The 20,202-nt window shown below is 33.7% G+C and overlaps 1 protein-coding gene across 3 annotated transcripts in view; it reads right to left on the bottom strand.

The window, feature by feature from the left end:
- Syn1 (Syntrophin-like 1) overlaps positions 1 to 20,202 on the bottom strand; it is a 703,617-nt gene that overhangs the window by 16,718 nt on the left and 666,697 nt on the right. For 2 of the 3 annotated variants that reach the window (XM_069845188.1, XM_069845189.1), the window contains exons 3-7: positions 14,606 to 14,823; positions 14,438 to 14,518; positions 6,367 to 6,524; positions 3,107 to 3,285; positions 1,282 to 1,478 (exon numbers count right to left, since the gene is read on the bottom strand). In XM_069845188.1, the coding sequence (XP_069701289.1) occupies positions 1,282 to 1,478; positions 3,107 to 3,285; positions 6,367 to 6,524; positions 14,438 to 14,518; positions 14,606 to 14,823 (833 nt within the window). The remainder of the gene's footprint in view (positions 1 to 1,281; positions 1,479 to 3,106; positions 3,286 to 6,366; positions 6,525 to 14,437; positions 14,519 to 14,605; positions 14,824 to 20,202) is intronic. The other variant, XM_069845190.1, reaches the window with a different exon arrangement.

Here is a 20,202-nt window from a genome sequence, read left to right as displayed (position 1 = left end):
AAATTAAAATTTCATAATACTATAATATTAACTCAAAATATTCTCGGGCTTCCAGCCAGGTCATAAGTTGGTGATCCACCGAAGTTTCGAGGATGTTCATCTTCAGGGTTAAATGATAACTAAGGGTACCCAGCTCCTTAATTTATAGTGCCAGGCATGAACGCGGTCTGCACTAATAAGAGCCAATCAGCACACAGCTCCTCGGCTGACTACTCCCTCTGGCACTATAAATTAAGAAGCGGGTACCCTTAGTTATCACTTAACCCTGAAGATGAGGAAGATGAACATCCTCGAAACGTCGGTGGATCACCAACTTATGACCTGGCAGGAAGCCCGAGAAAATTTTGAGTTATCACGTCGCCAGGAAAGCTTCAGTAGTTATTTCACTATAATATTGTACAACATATAAACTATGGACATTGCAATAGGCCGACATGGTTTAATAAACTAGTGTGTGAAATGAAGTTTAGGCAATTTAAGGGTTAAGTGAAATATATCCGCGAAATTGATAGAAATTCACGAAATTACTTCACAATCACGATATTAAAAAAAAAATAGGTTTTATGGAGAATTCACACGAAAAATGACTGTTTCTTTCAATTAAAACGTGAAAATTTTCTTCCTTATTAAATATACACGAACATTTGACCATTCAGCATTACATCTGGCAACGATGTACGCATAGTTTCAGGGACTACTTTCAGGGAGCAGCTCAGACAACGATTATTTCCGTTTCCTGCAACAACTGTCTTAGTGAGATCAAGAAGGCAGTGCCATCCAGTCAAATTAAATTGCATTATGGATTTACTTAATGATGCAAACAAGTTTCTGTTGTTTCAAAGGAGTTGTTGTTGTTTTCCAATGGCCGCTTTTGGGATCATTTAACCCACTTTGCTTCTTGCCTCCCAACAAAGTGCATTCAGATTTCTGCACTGTTGAGCTTCTTTCTTCAGTTTAGTACAGTGATTGTTTCAATAATAATTTAAAAAAATGTTATTTTATTATTTTTAAGTTTCTTTAGCAAGCGAAACATGTGGGAAATATCCAGATTTTTTTTTTTTCCTGAATTATTCATCGAAATTAAACCATTTTAATCACCGAAATCAGGGTAAAATAATAACCATAAAATCACACGCCTAATTATAATTAGACAAGACTTGTTTCTTATTTACTTGCAATTAGATTAAATAAAGCTTGGTGTGCTAAGAAAGTGAAAATATGACTAATATTGTATTTTCACCCTATGACTTGGTTACACTGTGATTTTTTATGACGACTCACCATTTCCCCTTCTTCTCCGCCGAAGTCAAGCCAAAGTAATCGAGCCCCATCATCAGCAGACATGCGCAGCCGTTCAAATGGGAATTTCCACAGAGTTCTGGGTTCACGCCTTGTCAAGGTGTTAAGTACCTCCATCAGTGTAAATCCATTCTCATAGTGGAGTATCAATTGTGCTGGTTGTCCTTGCCACAAGCAGCCTAAAAAAAAACAATGCATTACAATATTACTGACTAACATAGTGAATGCAGTAGCCGACATTATGGGGAGGGTTTGCGAAAAAATGTTTCACACAAAAGTGAGTCGTACCTTGAAAAAATTTGGGAAGCACTGATCTACTGAAACTGTGACAGTTAATTTTCGACTGCTGCTTTTATCATTGGTAGAAGTGATGTGATTTACAGGCAATGCATTTTAGGAAGGAAAGAAATTAAATCAATTAGATTATGGTTTATTAATGCATATGACTCTGTTAAGAGAGAGGTTTTATATGATATTCTTATTGAATTTGGTATTCCCAAGAAACTAGTTCGATTAATTAAAGTGTGTCTCAGTGAAACGTACAGCAGAGTTCGTATAGGTCAGTTTCTGTCAGATGTGTTTCCAATTCACTGTGGGCTAAAGCAAGGAGATGCACTATCACCTTTACTTTTTAACTTTGCTCTAGAGTATGCCATTAGGAAAGTCCAGGATAACAGAGAGGGTTTGGAATTGAACGGGTTACATCAGCTGCTTGTCTATGCGGATGACGTGAATATGTTAGGAGAAAATCCACAAACGATTAGGAAAAATACGGGAATTTTACTTGAAGTAAATCCCGAAAGTAAATCCCGAAAAGACAAAGTATATGATTATGTGTCGTGACGAGAATATTGTACGAAATGGAAATATAAAAATTGGAAATTTATCCTTTAAAGAGATAGAAAAATTCAAATACCTGGGAGCAACAGTAACAAATATAAATGATACTCGGGAGGAAATTAAACACAGAATAAATATGAGAAATGCCTGTTATTATTCGGTTGAGAAGCTTTTATCATCCAGTCTGCTGTCAAAAAATCTGAAAGTTAGAATTTATAAAACAGTTATATTACCGGTTGTTCTTTATGGTTGTGAAACTTGGACTCTCACTTTGAGAGAGGAACATAGGTTAAGGATATCTGAGAATAAGGTGCGTAAGAAAATATTTGGGACTAAGAGGGATGAAGTTACAGGAGAATGGAGAAAGTTACAAAAACACAGAACTGCACGCATTGTATTCTTCACCTGACATAATTAGGAACATTAAATCCAGACGTTTGAGATGGGCAGGGTATGTAGCACATATAGGCGAATCCAGAAATGCATATAGAGTGTTAGTTGGGAGGCCGGAGGGAAAAAACCTTTGGGAAGGCCGAGACGTAGGTGGGAAGATAATATTAAAATGGATTTGAGGGAGGTGGGATATGATAGAGAATGGATTAATCTTGCTCAGGATAGGGACCAATGGCAGGCTTATGTGAGGGCGGCAATGAACCTCCAGGTTCCTTAAAAGCCAGCAAGTAAGTAAGTATGGTTTATTTAACGACGCTCGCAACTGCTGAGGTTATATCAGAGTTGCCGATGTGCCAGAATTTTTTTACAGCAGGAGTTCTTTTACATGCCAATAAATGTACTGACATGAGCCTGTCGCATTTAAGCACACTTAAATGTCATCGACCTGGGCCGAGATCGAACCCTCAACCTCCAGTACAGAAGGCCAGCACTATACCATCTGCGCTACCCATGCCAACAGTAAGGAAAGAATCTAGCACTTCAGTTTTCAAGAAAGACGAAGTGGAATACTTACGGCACATAAGTTCTCTCTGTGTCTGGGCGCAGTTGTGGCTGCCCTGTACCAGAGCTCGTGCCCAGTTTGCAAGGTCGCGGTGTGTCTCAGCACGCAGGTGGTGGGTCACAACACCTTCTGGTGTTCCACAGCGCACACTGAAGGTTATCATGTCTGTCTGTCGGCTTGAGCTCACCAACCTGAAACGATGCAAACATTTATGTCACTTTCTAACATTTCTTTGACTAAACTCGTTATAATAATAAGGAATACGACAGAAAAGTGATAAAATTAAGATATCATTACACTCCTGCTATCAACTGCTTTATTATAACACAGATGCAGAAAAAGATGCTCACAGTCACTGAATGTTAGTCTTCAATGTTACACTTAAAGAAATCAGGTGTTCTGTATTTCTATTGACGTAGTTTTCAGTGTTAGTTTTGTTTAGCAATTAGCTCTGAAATTGTTCCACATGATTTTTTTCTAATTGACTTGCAGAAATTTTAATTGAGACATCACTTTTGAATTATTCTGGAAAAAAAAAGTTTAATATAATAATTACCGATATTTTTTTCAAACTAATATGTTTATGAAAAATTGCTCTGAAAGAATTGAGCCGTTCAGAGCAAAAGTGGTGTAAGTGTAAATTGGGTACTGAAGTTTAAGTTAAAATTCTGTAAAATACAGCGCAAAGTAGCAATTAATATGGTCTCTTCTTGCTATCCACTGACTACTTATAGTTTAAATAAATTGAATATTAATTGCTACTTTGCGCTGTATTTTACAGAATGTTTACTTTAATCTCATTACCCATTTTTGACTTACACCACTCTTGCTCTGAACGGCTCAATTATTGTCCAGTTCATTTGGAATATACTGTATAAATTTCATGTCTGTAAGTGTGATAGTTTTAAGTTTTAAAGACTTCAAGCCTAAGGTGCAAAGATTTTTCAATTTTTGGGAATCGATAAATTAATGTTGTATAATTTACACATAATAAATTGAAACAAAATGACCAAAGCAGCATGAACTAATCTAGAAGATTACAGAAGGTACATCTATTCTGAGTTCTGGAACAATCAGAAACCTCCTGGAGCATATATAGATCCTTCTGATCTCCTATAGCGCCTCTCCTCCATTTGCTTTGCTTCCCAAACTCTCTCTCTCTCTCTCCCTCCCCCTCTCCCTCTCCCTCTCCCTCCCCCTCCCCCCTCTCTCTCTCTCTCTCTGTGTTTTCTGGATTCTTCTTTTATATTTTTTTTGATGCTAGCTTCAGAGTGTACTTTCCTGGAGACAATCCCACTACATCCAACTTTTTTGGAATTGTAGAAGTGATGTCAGAATCGAAGTCCGAAATTCATTCATAAACTGTCATTTCCATCCTCTTTCTTGACACATTTATAGTCTTTGAATACACTCACTAGAATTTTGTGTCTTTCCCTGGGCGCATCTTTCCAATAGAGCATCACTTGCTAGTCTTTCAAAATCTGGCATTATTTTCCGAAACACAAACTCGGAAAGAGGTGTTTTAATTTTCTTGTTATGAGTTTCCAGTGGGAAGTTTTTTTCCCCTTTGCTCTATTATGAAAACATCATGAATCCTCATCTTGGGAGCATTTCTGATGCAATGGTGTGTCATCAGTGGATCTGTAATGATCTATAATGGCATAAATTGTTTTTTCATCTCTTTCATATCAGAATGAGACCTAATAGCATTGTCATAGTAACTGGTTATCTTGGTAATGTGATCTTGGTAATGAAATTACCAGTCAAAGCTCCAGTTCTTTTAGAAACCTCATCATTCAAGATGATAGTAATTGTATGGTGCATTAGATTTCAGCAGAAACTCCCGAAAACCACACTTCGATAAGCAAATTTTAGTGACTTTCTGTAAGATTATAGAAAATGGGGCGTGCCAAGCTTAAATACCTATGCACACGGACATCTTTAAATGGCTATTAATCAGCTGTTTTGAAGGCCATGATATCGAAACTTCACAAAATTATTCACAAGACATCAATCAATACAAGGGGATCCGAAAAGAACTTGTAACTTTTTGTTCAAAATCGACTATTCCTTAACTAAAGAGTATGGGACAGAACTCTTATCATCATCATCATCATCATCATCATCATGCCATAAGCCTTGTGGCTCATTCCATCTTCAAGAAAACTGATCCGACCATCTTATCCATAGACTGCCGACATTTCTTCTACCTACAGGTTTATACTTATTTATTATTTGTGGTATACGATCTTCATCGATTCTTTGTATATGATCTTGTATTCAATGACTGTTTCATTTAAACTCTGAATTTCCAATTCTTTTCTAATATCTTCATTCCTCTTTTTGTCTATGAGTTTATAACCTGCCACCTGTCTCAAAAATTTCATCTCAGCAGCCTCTATCTTCTTCTGTTGTGAGATAGTCAAGACCCAACTTTCACACCCATAAAGCAAGGATGGGATTGCCATTACTTTGTAAAGTTTTAACAGTGTTGCTCTATTACAATTTTTAAAAGTTCTTTTTATTGTACCACATAGTGTTTGGAATTTGTTTAATTTATTTTGCACATCTCTATTGCCGGTATATGACACAATGTAACCAAGATAATTAAAATCACTTTGTTGTTGGATGGGCTTATTATTTATGCAAATTTTTGCTCTTAACGGATCTGCTCCTCTAAGAACCATTATTTTCGTTTTTTCATATGAGATTTGAAGATTATATTCACTTGTAATATTATTTAATTCATGTATGGCTCTTTGTAAATTATCTTCCGAATCTGCAATTAAGATCTGATCGTCAGCAAACAACAGAACTCTTCTAATATTGATAATTTGTTTTGCAACTTTAGACAGTGTTTTTTTTATTATGTATTCCATTATTGTACAAATAAAAAGTGTTAACATTCCAATGCAATCTGAATAATAACCCCATAAAATTATTTTTATTTTGGCGCAACATAATAATATTCCACAAATGCAAAAACACTTATGGTATAAACACCTTATAAAATATGTAAATTAAAATATCACCCAAAACCTCTACAAATTTGTTAAAAAGAGTTGAATATATGAAGAGAAAATTCTTAAATAACGAAACAAAAGAGAACACAGTGTGTGAATTTTTTCAAATTTTGCTTTTGTTACAGCTTAAAATTAAGAAAATTACAGTTATCATTATGTTGCCCCGACCCTTCGGTTATTCCAGTTATTTCTTAACAAAAAAATCTAAGAACAGTAGGCCTATATACAAAATCAGGAAACGTGCTTAACCTCGTAGACAACAGGGGACATGTTTCAACAGGCGCACCCCAAGCCTCAGGACTCCAAGGTGCCGATTCATATAATCTTAACTCCCTCTCTGTAACAGCTGCAAAAACTGACTGCCAACGTTCAGGATCGTCACTGCTTTCTGAACTCACCCGCCCATTCTGTAACAAAATTCAAGAAATTATTAAATTGTCAGAATCTCTGCATTTGAAATATAAAGTTCCCTATATAAGCTATTAATTATACTTTTTAGAATATCATCAATAGAAAAATAATCACAGGTAAGAAAGCTATTACACCGATTTGACTACAATTACACATCAATTATTGGTTCACACTTCTACAATTATCACAATATTATTTAACTAGCCGTACCCGTGCGCTCCGCTGCACCCGTTAGAAATAAATATAAAGTAATTACATAATTAAAATAGGACATTTGATCCAGGGAACATTCGTGTTTGATAGAAGGATAAATCGTTTATTATGTTACTTAATTTAAATTGTATTAAAAAAATTTAAATGCGATCATTTTGATCCAGAGACCACTCATTTGGTCATAAACATTATTTTAGGAAATACCTACAGGAAACGAATGTCTATCAAGTTTTCTGTGCATAAGAAGCTATTTTAATCTTACCTGTCCTCGATTCACTCAGAAGTTACTGTAATAACATTATAACATTATGTCCATCTAGAGAAACTACACTTTCCAATGGTGAATTAATAATTAATTATACAAATCGGTTAATTTAGCTTCCGACATTACTTCATACAAACACAGAAACATTCTCTGTAGGCTACCGTATGTTTTATAGCTTTTGATTGTTGTTGTCCAAGGCCCCTTATAGACGAAGTCATTTGTTTTTTATTTCATTACACCGCCTTAGATGACGTTGTTATTGTAATTTTGAAACTCATTTATCTCATTAAATATCAGTCCTATCAAAATTTTGCATGGAATAAAACTTATCGGACATTATTTTTAAAGAAACTTTTGTTATGTAATATTTTGCTCGAAAATTAATAATAAGGGAGATATTTCGATTTATTTAATTCAAGCCCCCTTATAACCCCCCTTTTAAATAAAATATTTTGAATGCCATATAGCCTAAATTCTAAGTTACAACGAACTTAATTTATATTCAAATTTTCATATAAATCGGTTTAGCCATTATCGCGTGAAAAGGTAACAAACATCCAGACAGACAGACAGACAGACAGACAGACAGACATACAAACAAAAATTAAAAAAAAAGTGATTTTCGGTTTCAGGGCGGTTAATTATATAAGTTAGGACCAATTATTTTTGGAAAATCGAAAATTACGAGAAAAATTTCGGCTACAGATTTAATATTAGTATAGATTAAAGTTATATTTTATGAACTGTGCATTATAAATACCGTAGTCCGAATTTCGTACTCAACCGCCCACTTAAAAAGCCGGGCATTTCTTGTCTGAATAATGCCCATCGGACAGGAGACAAAAGTTAAAGAGGTTAGTTGATTCACTCTGAATTTATAACTTGTATTGGGCCAGCCCATGGTCCAGGGAAGATAGGGATTTTCTCTGGGTACTCCAGTTCCCTTGTGACATCCCAACAATTCTCCATCATCATTCATTACGAGTGTAATGTAGACCCACTGTAGATAATCTCTGACGACCTGCTTCTCAGCACTAACAACATCTATGAGCCTCATTCGTAGAGCCGGGTCGAATAAAGACAAGTTAAGGGCCTTGCCGTTATGTGCACTACACACACATATGCACACACACTTCATGAGATAACTGCCACAAATACTGTATTTCTCGAAAATTTTCTTCTATTCTATTCTGAAAACCATTTCACTTATAAAGCATTTATAATTTATTTACAATAAAATTGCGATTAGTAAGATAAAATTAGTTTTCTTCTACATACAAATTTTATTTTGTGGATTAAAGATTGCATGAATATGCAATGTTTTTCTTCTGGAGAAGAAGGCGGCGGAACTTTGTTTGAATGTATTATAATAACGTATAGGGAAATGATTACTGTCCACTGCAAGAGAAATTTGTCGTTTTTAACCTCCTTTTCCTCCAACTTTAAAAATTATAAGGCCTAAGCAGAGTTCAAAGGCAAATTATGTTACAAACATAATTATTAACACATTTCTCGGTTCTGTGATGAAAAATAAAATAAAAATACGCCGGAACGTTCCAGCGTGTTCTGCCAGAAAAAAAAAAGCCCTATGCATATATCCTATTGCATACTCCAAAAAATTCTTCTTCTGCAATTCTGAAGTTTCTGAGTTTGTTTCTTTAATGTATTTTTAAATAATTATCTGTATAACACGACTATGGACGCTTTTATATAAAATAAATTAACAGTAATTCGAACAGTTCCATCCCTAATAAAATTCTTAATTCTGATGTCGATTATCTATAATGATGATTCTCTTAGGAAAATTGACTTAAGACTGAAATGTTTACTGGATATGACTAAAAGAACTATCACATAATTCGACTAATTTACACAGATACGAAAACGTTTTCTGTTTACCAATGTACCCTATTCTTTTTGAATTGCTCCTTTCCAGAAGAGCCATAGTCCAAAAATGGTAAATTTGAAAAAAGCTGAAAAAACTGTTCTGTGTTGCTCATATTCAATAAATAACTTTATTAGCATTCTGATGCTATAGATGTGATAATACTGTATCCATATAACATAGAAATGACAATAAAAAATTTTCTGCTTATGTTATAAGTTCCCAAAATCCTGGACTTAAGCCCATTTGGAAAACAAATGTATTTTTTTTTTCTGAATATGTTTATGACAACTCGATACATAACCACAATAAATAATGTCATCAATTTCAGGGGGTTATTCTTTGAGATATTTCACACAAAAACTTGTAATACAATTTTGCTCGTTTTTGCTTCCTTTTCGAGATAAAAAATTGTTTTATATAAAACATTTCATTGCGAGTTTTGGGAAAGCCATTGATTTAATTCCCAATATGCTCAGTCATTTAAGAGAGCAATGTAATATGAAAAAAATGATTGAAAGAATTTTAGTTTTGTTTTTTATATATGTAGAAATTTGATCCGAACAAATGTAACATTATACAATTCCTTTGCAAAACAAAAATTTACATGTGTTCGGATCTTCTTGTTTGAAAACTCTCTCAATCCTACTAAAGTTCCTGTTCTTGTAATTTACAGTATTCACTTTTTCTTGAAGCATTATCTTGATCCATTTTTACTTACAAAATGAAGCAGGAATGTCTTCAACAACGATACAACAATCAAAATACTATCAACAGAACATTACAATACAAATCATTAGATATATTTCGATTACAATTGTCAATCCAAGGTTATACATAAACCATAGCTGGCAACAGTTTTCAAAATGGGCCATAGTCTAGGACTGACGTCCATTTGTATAGTAATAACATTCCTACACTTACAGTTCACATATAAGTATAAACTGGACTGACACTCTTTTATTGTAACATGATGTATCGATCCCTAAACTGTCAATTCCAACGAAAAACTCTTTTTGTCAAGAAGTGAACAAACCCTTTTGGAAAGAAGCGATTCATTTGATGCATATAATAACTCAAATAATGGACTTAAATTAATAAAAAAATAGTTTGACATAAATTATCTTTCTATCAACGAAAATAAAACCATAATTATTCCATTCTCATTATCTGAAAAATGTAACAAACCTCCTACATCTATATTAAGTATTAAATTACATAATTCTGATTGTTGTCTTATACAGTGTAAATGTCCGATTTTATTAAAGAGTCCTCTGAAGTTAAGTATTTAGGCATAATTTTCGATAATCATTTAAAATGGAACCAACACATTAATTACCTTTGTAATAAATTACATAAAATAGTATATTATTTTGTTTTATTGAGGAATTACTTGTCAATAAGTTTATTACGCACAATATATTTAACTTTATTTCAATCGGTAATTATGTATGGAATTATAGGATGGGGTAGCTCATTTAAATCCAATTTTAATCCACTTTATTTATTACAGAAGAAAATAATTAAAATATGTCTTCATAAACCTATTGATTTTCCATCTCAAAATTTGTTTTTAGACTTTAATGTACTTAACGTAAGACAAATTTATTATATTGTATTAATAAAATTCATACATAAAAATCGAAATAATTTTGAATTGTATTCTCATAGTTATGAAACAAAAGGCATGAATTCTTTAAGATTGTTTGAACCAAAATGCAACACTGTTACAGTATTTAATCATAGTAGTAATTTAGGCTCAAGAATATATAACAAATTTATATTTAAATATCCTAATCTTGTCAATTCTAATAGTTCTAGTATTAAATTTAAAAAGTTACGTATGGATTTTATAAAAATTGAAAAATTGTAAATTTAAATGTAATACTATAATTGCATAGTAGACATAAGACAAATTGTATTGTATAATTATTAATTTCAATTCAGGAATCCGCCCCTGAGCACGAGTTCTACTCTTTCAGGGGCGAGCTAAAGTTTTCTGTATATATTATATTTTATGTTACAATTATTAGCAAAATAATAAATAAATAAATAAATTTGTAGACCTACTTCACAATTTGTTATTTATGATACGAACATAAAACATAATTTAATAATGCTAATAGAAATCACAACACATTTCATTTAATTGTTAATGAGAGCACAAATTCTCAATTCAGAATAATAGTAATTAAAGACAGCGGGATATGCTGTTTTATTGTTATGAAAGAAACAACATTCCAAAGTTAAGTACACTTTACAATTGCCAATTGTACACCTAAAGAAGCGTAAAATAAAACAGCACAATAGGTGTAACGTGCATGTAAGTGATCAACCACTCTCTAGTACCCAGTTTTGTGGCAGTGGAAATACTAAAACTCCATGTACTTGAATCAATTACTACAAATTTCCCCGACATTAAAAGAGAATAACCATCCCTGGAGTGCCATTAGTTTCGACTCTTCCCCTCCCACTGCCCAGCCATCACAACCCTCCTGTTCTGCTAGGTATAGGAGCAGAGACAAGAGGGAAGTCTCATATATACGAGAAGGGGATGGTCTGTTGCCATTATATGAGTCTAGAACCACCCTCCATTATTTCAAATTTATGATTGAGGAATTTTAATAGCCCATTGAACAGAAGAGGGTACCAGAATTCTCAATTCTTTTCTCCCCAGTGGCAATTGTCACACTAGTGTTATTTCATTCTCTCGAGCTCTCCGTCAGTTTTTAGGGATGTAGGATGAAAACACACCATACTGCTGGTAGGCAAGAAAGAGGCGTAGTGAACACTTAAGGTAGCATTTATCTTGAAAGAAAAAACTCTCTTACATAGCTGCAGTGCCATGCAGAATATAGAAATGGAAATTTTATTGCTTTGTAAGAAACGTTATTTTATAGTTTCATTCAATTGATTTAAATACATCCTAACCTTGCTGAGCTATATTGTACTGCGGTATTTTTCGTTACTACATTTATAACAATTAATTTATTATACAACTAATGTAAATAAAATGCTTCGCAATTGTTTTTTGTAACTTCTTATTTCTATTTCAAACTCTTATATTTTATAGTACAAAGAAACACATTTTGAAATATCTACATGCATGTAGCATGTATTATAAACAAAGTATTATAACAACTGGACGAGAAGAACGAAATGTCATTGTAAATACTTAGTGATCAATGCAGTATAGTGAAACTGTTTTAATATTGGCTCTAAATTACAGATTTTTTTTATATATGCAATTGAACATATACGGTAAACATAAGAAAGTATTATTCATCTCAACATACACACAGGAGTCTGAACATGCACATATTACATAAATCAAATTTAAAACATTAAGCAAACTCTCAAAACAGGCGTGTCAAGTACACTTTTCTGTGGGTTGCACCTTTAAAACAATAAAAATAAAAAATGCAACTACTTATTTCATTTAATTTACTGCTAATGCCTGTTAACATATTTAAGTTTATTATGTTCAAATATAATTCTTAACAATAACAAAAAAGTATAAAAAAAACTGGCCACAGTAAGCCTATCAAAAATGTAAGAATGAATTAAGATTAACATAACCTCTTGGTGACGTAATAAAACAAGACTAATGAAAACTCGTGTTACGCAATAAAAATAACACACAAATGATGATGAAAACATTTAAGAAGAACAATAACAATAATTAAAACAATCACTATCACCAATACTAACATCACTACTACTATAACTACCGGTACATCTATTTCTGCAAGCAACTATAAAAGTACGTTGAAGGGTATAACACTTATAACACAAGAATAAAAACATCATAAACATGAAAACAGCTGAGACATTTTAGTTTCTAAACGTCACGACACTACAAAAAAGTAAACCTATTTGCGTCGCAAATTTTATCCTGAAATTAGATTGCTACCAAGTCGTAAAATGTAGAAATGTTATATATATTTTCAATCAATATTAAAAATGAAATAGATCACTTATGAAATAAAAACAGAACGAAATGACAATTAGATCTATGTACAACACAAATGACGGGAGGAAAACAGATGGTACAGTATAATTTTCATGATCTAGCCTATTTGAAGCACTAACTTAGCATAAGCCTCGATATACTATTAAAATATTAAAGGTTTCATAGCGAAGATTTTTCTTTCACTTTTAAATTAATTTTTGTACTGATAACATATGTAAAAAAAAAAACTTAACTTGACACAATCAGTTATTGTCAACAAAAATATTACGTTTTAAATCTGTCTTTCAAAAATCAAAATACCATATTTCACTAACAAAAATTAATGTTCAGACACAAGGAATTTATCCATGGGACTTTTACGTTTTTTATTTTTTATTCTGTATAGTGACTCTAAAAAATACGAGATCTTCAGTAGCATTAAAAAAAATACTCTCACATGACATTCATAAGGGTACCGTAATGCTTTAAACATTTTTGGTCCATTACATATTATTATCGTTAAATAATGCTCATGCAAAAATGCCATTTCATATGGAGTTTTGACAAAAGAAGACTATAACCAGCGAAATGTTCGATTCTCATTTGAAAGATTTCTCCTTTTAAAATGATATAGACAACCTGGATTAAAAATTCTTGGTTTCATTTCTCAAAAAAGGAGAGAAAGAGTAACTTTGAACAGCAATCTCCTTACGATTTATTATACATAAATGGATGAAAAATTAACCGTTTCATGGGTGAAATGAAACTTAAGTTAATGTGTAACAATTTATGAAATTTCATAAAAATATTGTAACAAAAATTGTTCAATATTTTACATTATTATAGTAAAAAACTGTCAATTATGAATTATGCTGAGTTTTCGCTGAGAATCCAAACAGTGAATTCATACACGTAACACGTACCTGAAATTTTCAATAGTGACTAGACATTAATGCAGTAATAGGTTTGTTCCAGCAAGCAATTCAGATCCCATTAATACCGAACATCTTTCTACGCATGCGCCAGTTGAGTATGTTCTCAGAACTAGTTTGGGATTTTATATTTTTGGGACGTTTCATGAATTGTTCTTTCACGGCCTCCGGAGTTTCTTCTCATATTAAAATTATATTCATCATCCGAACTTAATTCGTCTTAAGATATATCACTATCATCTTCCAAATTACTCATGATCAACTATTTTTTTAATTTTCACCTTCCCAGTCTCGAAGCATTTTAACCTCAACCTAAGATTAAGCCATCTGCGCATGCGTCAGTTTCTGCTCTTAATCGAAAACCAATTTCACTCGTTCCGAATGAGTTCCAAAGCACGCTGAAACAGGAAACTGGAAGTTCAGTATCGGTTCAAGATACTGCGCATGTGCAGGCAGTTCAAAATCGATTCTGAACCGTGCTGGAACAAACTTAATGAGTTGTAACTAAATTATACTGATTTCAACAACTCTATACTACTATTACTAAAGCGTAGAAACCTCAGTTACAACGCGGATTTCAACTAAAGAAGCGCAGGACAACATCAATTCAATCCAGTATTCCATTTCACATTAATGACATCCTACATGCAATGCCAACTCACTTGGCTAGATGAGAGCGGATTGGTAAGAATTGCGGAAGAAAGGCCATGGAAGTTTTCAGGTCCTCTTTCAGCATTTGTCTGCTGCAAAGTAAGTAAATTTCCTGAATAAATCTCAGGATTTACAACAAGTAGCAATGTTAATCGCCGCTCCACAGGTGGAATGCTTACCTCTGTGGTGGCAGGTTTTCTTGCAAGCCAGCCTATGTGCTGCAACTCTCCGAGAACAGAACCCAGAGCCCTGTTAGCCTCCTGCAGCGCCTGAAGAGTAAGCACATTCAGTGCAGAGTGGAGTGTGTTGAACCATGCAGCTGTTTCATTTGGGTCTGAAGCTCTCAGCACACAACTATGCACTCCATCTGGTGAGTGAAGCTCCAATGTGCGATTCTCTGGAAACAAGAACGACACACATTCAGAAATGATGACAGCTTTAATGTTATAAGTCCCAATGCCATCGTATTCCATCCTTCTTCATTCAATTACAGCAAATACGAGAAAGTTCCTTTTACTTTATTTTGTGTTCCAAAATTAATTTCTACACTTACACATTTAATATACAAATACAACCCCATTCCCTCAAAAGAAAATTAACAGAATACAAAGGTAACACATACTCTCATTAAATATTTCGTCTATAGTGAAAGAATGTAGATTCTCAAGTCATCAGTTACATTCCTATGCCGTTTCATAACCACATTCTTAAATAATACCGTTCTTTTCATTTTACCTTCGTAACCACGCTCAACAGGCACAATTACGAAGGCTCACAAATTCACATGAAACACTTATTCGAGATATCTTTTCTTGCTCTGCAAATGTATTAAAACTGCCAAGTTGTATATTAATAGAAATTGTGATCATTTTTAGACCTTCAATTAAAATTTGTGTAATTGTAAATTATTTAGTAGAATATACATTGTTCTTAAAGCTCATGCACTATGTCCAGACATTTCCCCACTCTTCCTACAGAGCTGCGCACGAGATCGGATGAGTCTACTTACGAATTATAGGGGAATGAGGCAGTCTTTGCCTTGAACTCGGTAGACACACGCCCGACCTCCTCTTCTACTTCTACCCCTTCCACAGAAACGTTGTTCCCGTACTGTACATTGCGAGTGTCTTGACAAAATGTATGAGCTGTAGGCTACTTTTAATGTGACTTAATATATCACAACTATTATCTTTGTTCTAGCCTCCTATTGACAACTCGCCATTGGTTAAAACGTAAAATTAATAATAATAATAATAATAATAATAATAATAATAATAATAATAATAATAATAACAATAACTTACAAATGGCATTCAAGAAACCCGGAGGTTCATTGCCGTCCTCACATAAGCTCGCCATTATCTTGAGCAAGATTAATCCAGCCCCTAATATCCCATCTCTCTCAAATCCATTTTTATATTATCTTCCCATCTACGTCTCGGCCTACCCAAAGGTCTTTTTCCCCTCAGGTCTTCCAACTAACACTCTTTATGGATTTCTGGATTTACCAATACGTGGTACGTGCCCGTCCATCTCAAGTGTCTGAATTTAATGCTCCTAATTATATTAAGTGAAGAATACAATGCGCGCAGTTCTGCGTTGTGTAACTTTCTCCATTCTCCTGTAACTTCATCCCTATTAGCCCCAAATATTTTCCTAAGCACCTTATTTTCGAACACTCCTCTTAACCCTGTTCATCTCTCAAAGTGAGAGTCCAAGCATAATATAGTCCAAGTTTCACAACAATAAGGAACAACCGGTAATATAACTGTTTTATGAATTCTAACTTTCAGCTTTTTAGAAAGCAGACTGGATCGCAAAAGCTTCTCAACCGAATAATAATAATAATAATAATAATAATAATAATAATAATAATAATAATAATAATAATAATAATAATAATAATAATAATAATGTGACAGCGACGTGAGATTCGAACTCACTACCAGCAGAAGGAAGTGCAAGGTCGGCCGGCGCGGAGGTTGCGCGCGCATCTGCTTGCTGTGACATGTGCTATGTTGGGGAGAAAGGGGAAAGAGCGACTGCAGCAGAGAGGAGAGATATCCGGATGATTAGAGAGTGGAATCTTTCGCGAACTCTCCAGAAACTATAGTTTGGTTATAAAAGACAACGCGCAAGTGAACGCGAGTCAGTCAGTCAGTAAGGCAGTGTTGTTAAAGTCAGTGGAGAGCAAGCCAGACAGTCTTGTGTAGCAGTGAAGCCAGCTTCGAGACCAGAGCGCGACTTGAGTTGTGTCCGTAACTGTGGAGCCTGAAGCCCGGATTTCGAGTGCAGTGGACCGCAGTTGGGGGACCTGAGTTCGAAGTGCAGCGGATCGTCTCTGAAGGTCTGGGGTTCGAGATTCTGTGAACGCGAGTGACTGAGCTAGAATAACTAGCCAAGACAAACGAGCTGTGAACTGAGAACTGACAGTTCTGTGTTGTAAATAGTGCTTTGTGAATATTAGTTAAGATTAACAGTTCATTGTTGTTCGTAATAGTCCAAGTAAATTGTCATTGTCGTTTGTGGAGTGCAATAACGAACGCTGTGTTGATGTGCGGAGAGCAAATCCCATTGTTGAAGGGAGTGAAATTAAATTGTAGAGAGTGATAATTATTGTTGAGATAATAAAATTACATTGTTGTTTAGTATAAAATTTACAATAATAATAATAATAATAATAATAATAATAATAATAATAATAATAATAATGAGTTGGGTAGATTTACGATTTTGTTATAAGTAAGTGGTGGAATTATCTTAAAAATGTGATTAAATTATAATGTTGTCCATTGCTATTTATGTACAAAATTTTGAATTTAATATTAAAACCCTATTTCAGTACAGAATTTTGAATCTAATATTCAAACCATATTTCGAATGACTATTTTTAAATATAAAATAGAAATAGCATGAATGGTTTTGGTGTCTATTAGTTTATATTATTTACACACAATATTATTCTGTGGTAATGAACTTTTAACAACTGTATAGTACAATACAGCAAAACTTTAAAGGAATAAGGAGTTTTTTAAAGAGATTTTTCATCGTGAACGCTTGTTGCTTACATAAACTGAGATTAAACTTACGAAGTGTTGAGGAATAAGAGTGTGAATTCTAAAGTTGAATGTAACTTGTTTATTTAGTCATTTTAATATTCCTCCCTTCCCTCTCTTTCCAATTATTTTGTCCTCTCCCCTAACTCATTTTCCAACTGCTTTCTTCTTACCCTCTTTCCTTCCTTTCGAGAATTACATTCTCTTTTCTCTTCCTGTTTTTATTATTTTCTTTTCTCCGTCTTCAATACTGAAATGGCAAACAAACTTTGTGAAAAGCTTAAAGTCATAAAATGTATCAAGTAGTAAAATAATGACAGTATTGTTTTTGAATAATTCTATATTCAAATTAAATTCTTTTATAAACAAAATGGAAGTCACATGAAATCGTCATGCCCGTGTACTCTTATAAGAGCTTCAAAACCAATGTGCCAATTTTAATTATAATTACTCCACAAGAATGAAGAACGCGATGATGTATTTTACAAATCCAAATAGCGGACGATAAAATTTCCCATTCTCTGAATAACAAAAACATTGAATTATGCCTCCTATTCTCGTGTACTGTGAAGATATTTTTATGAAGAACTTTTAATGAAACCGTTTAGTTAAAGAAACGATGGATAAGAATATCTACAGCAAGCAAATTTGAACGAATACAAGATGATTTCATTTTGTCTTGCCGAATTTGGGGCAAATAAATAAATAAGTAAATAGACAAATAAATACGTAACTAAGTAAATAAATAAACTATAAATAAACAAATAAACACTCAACTGAACTAACAAACAACTAAACAAGTAAATAAACAAATAATAAGCAAATAAGTATTACGTAGCTTATTACCCAGCAAGGTGAACTTCCGACTTGGCCTTGTAGGTCAGGGCGCTGCAGTCGACCAGGCGACTGTTTAAGTTATGATACGATGACGTCACAACGTGTTGTTCCACATATTTTCCGCGTTGGAAGTTCGCGTTGCCGGGTAGTAAGTAAATAATAAGCAAATAAATAAACAATACGAGGAAGTAAATAAATAAGTAAAGAAGTACATAAATTGATAAACAATATATAATGAATAAACGAACGAATAAAATAATAGCATAATATGCTTTAACCGTAGAATTTACAAATTAAATTAGGTATCTTACTTTTGTATGCAATCAAGAAAAATGAAATGCATTTTCTTATTCGGGTGCACAGGTAATTGTGTTATTTATGGGGTATTCCATAAGAAATCGATCAGTAAAAAACCTTGCATTTTTTTAATACTCTAATTTTTTTCCCTATTTATACAAGGTGCTGAGGACAGTGCATTTTCAAAAATATATTATCGAAAGTCAAACGGTTTTTGTACTATTGAGCGACAAATTTAGCGTGTTTTATAAAAACAAGCCTCTTTCAGCACTCAGAACTCTGGAACGTTTTACTGCAGAACATTGAACGGGAGCTGATTTTGAAGCTGACATTTGGTAGGTTATGATAAGAAGTAAACCTTATTTTTATTATATACAGAGAGACAGATAATCTGATTTTACTTACGTTTAGGCTTTTTGCCCATTTGTAAAAATGTAAAAAATATTGAGAAAAAACCTTGCATTATTAAGAGGGATTCGGCATTGTTTGCTTAGTGGCTCGGCAATAAGTTTCGAGGGTATTAAATAAATTATTTTCACACGCCTAGACTTGAACGGTGCAGTACCGCACGCACTGGCCGAGAGCTGAAGATAAGCGAGCGTTGGGCGTCATTTTACTCCTGTGTTTATGAAAACTTATGATAAAGCTAGCCCAGCTATGCGCTACTAGACGAAACATTACGTGTTTGTCTCCTGGCCTTGCTTGTCTCGGCTAGCTCCCGCCTCACAGCTGGTTAGTTCACGCGCGTATACTATTTTCTTTATTTGATATTTTCAATACTTTCTTATCAACGGTGCACCAGTAAAAAATATGTGTTTATTTGTACTTTCAATGCCGAATCTAACCATATATTTTAAAAATATTTTTTTCGTGGGCAAAGGCGTCTTAATGAAGAAAAATCTAAGTTTCTCCATTTCCATACAAAATATGAAAAACTGTTTACATGTCAATATAAACTTTAATTTCTCAGCATCAAAATAAACCATGATTTTGATCATTGGGTGAAAGGGTTTCGGAGCCACAACAGTTTAAAGTTGCTAATTTTATGAAAATACAATAAATTTAAATATTTTTAATTTAAACACAATGAAGTTCTGCTGGATCAAATTTTGCACAAAGGATTGTATCACAGTTGTCAACGGACAGAAAAAGTTTCATTGTATTTAAAAATTGCAAGGTCAATTTTCTCTATATTTCGGTCGATTTGAGATGGAATAGCCCTTATGCATTTCACATAACAGGCCAATAAAATAATCTCAAACATCATCTGCAACATGATAAATGAACTGAAATGCCGAGAAAGCTTACGAGAAATTCTGTTATCTTCGTGGCATTTATTTTCTTCAGGGAACGAGGGGAGAGGGTCGATCAGTTACGTCATCGTGTATTGTCATTTTATCTTCTGCGGGAATCCCAGCATTTCAGAAAAACTGTCGCGAAATACACGTTAAAAATTGTCCCAACTGGTATTGTACTCTAAAAATCAATGTAATCGGCAGGCAGGCAGGCAGGGTGTCGTCCGGTAAGCTCTATCAGCATCATCCGCACGTATTCAAATACACGTTAAGCTTCAGACAGAGGTGACG

This window comes from Periplaneta americana, chromosome 14, assembly GCF_040183065.1.
Source record: "Periplaneta americana isolate PAMFEO1 chromosome 14, P.americana_PAMFEO1_priV1, whole genome shotgun sequence".
NCBI lineage: Eukaryota > Metazoa > Arthropoda > Insecta > Blattodea > Blattidae > Periplaneta > Periplaneta americana.
Note: the sequence above shows the minus strand (reverse complement) of the source record. Positions and strands in the feature narration are given on the sequence as shown.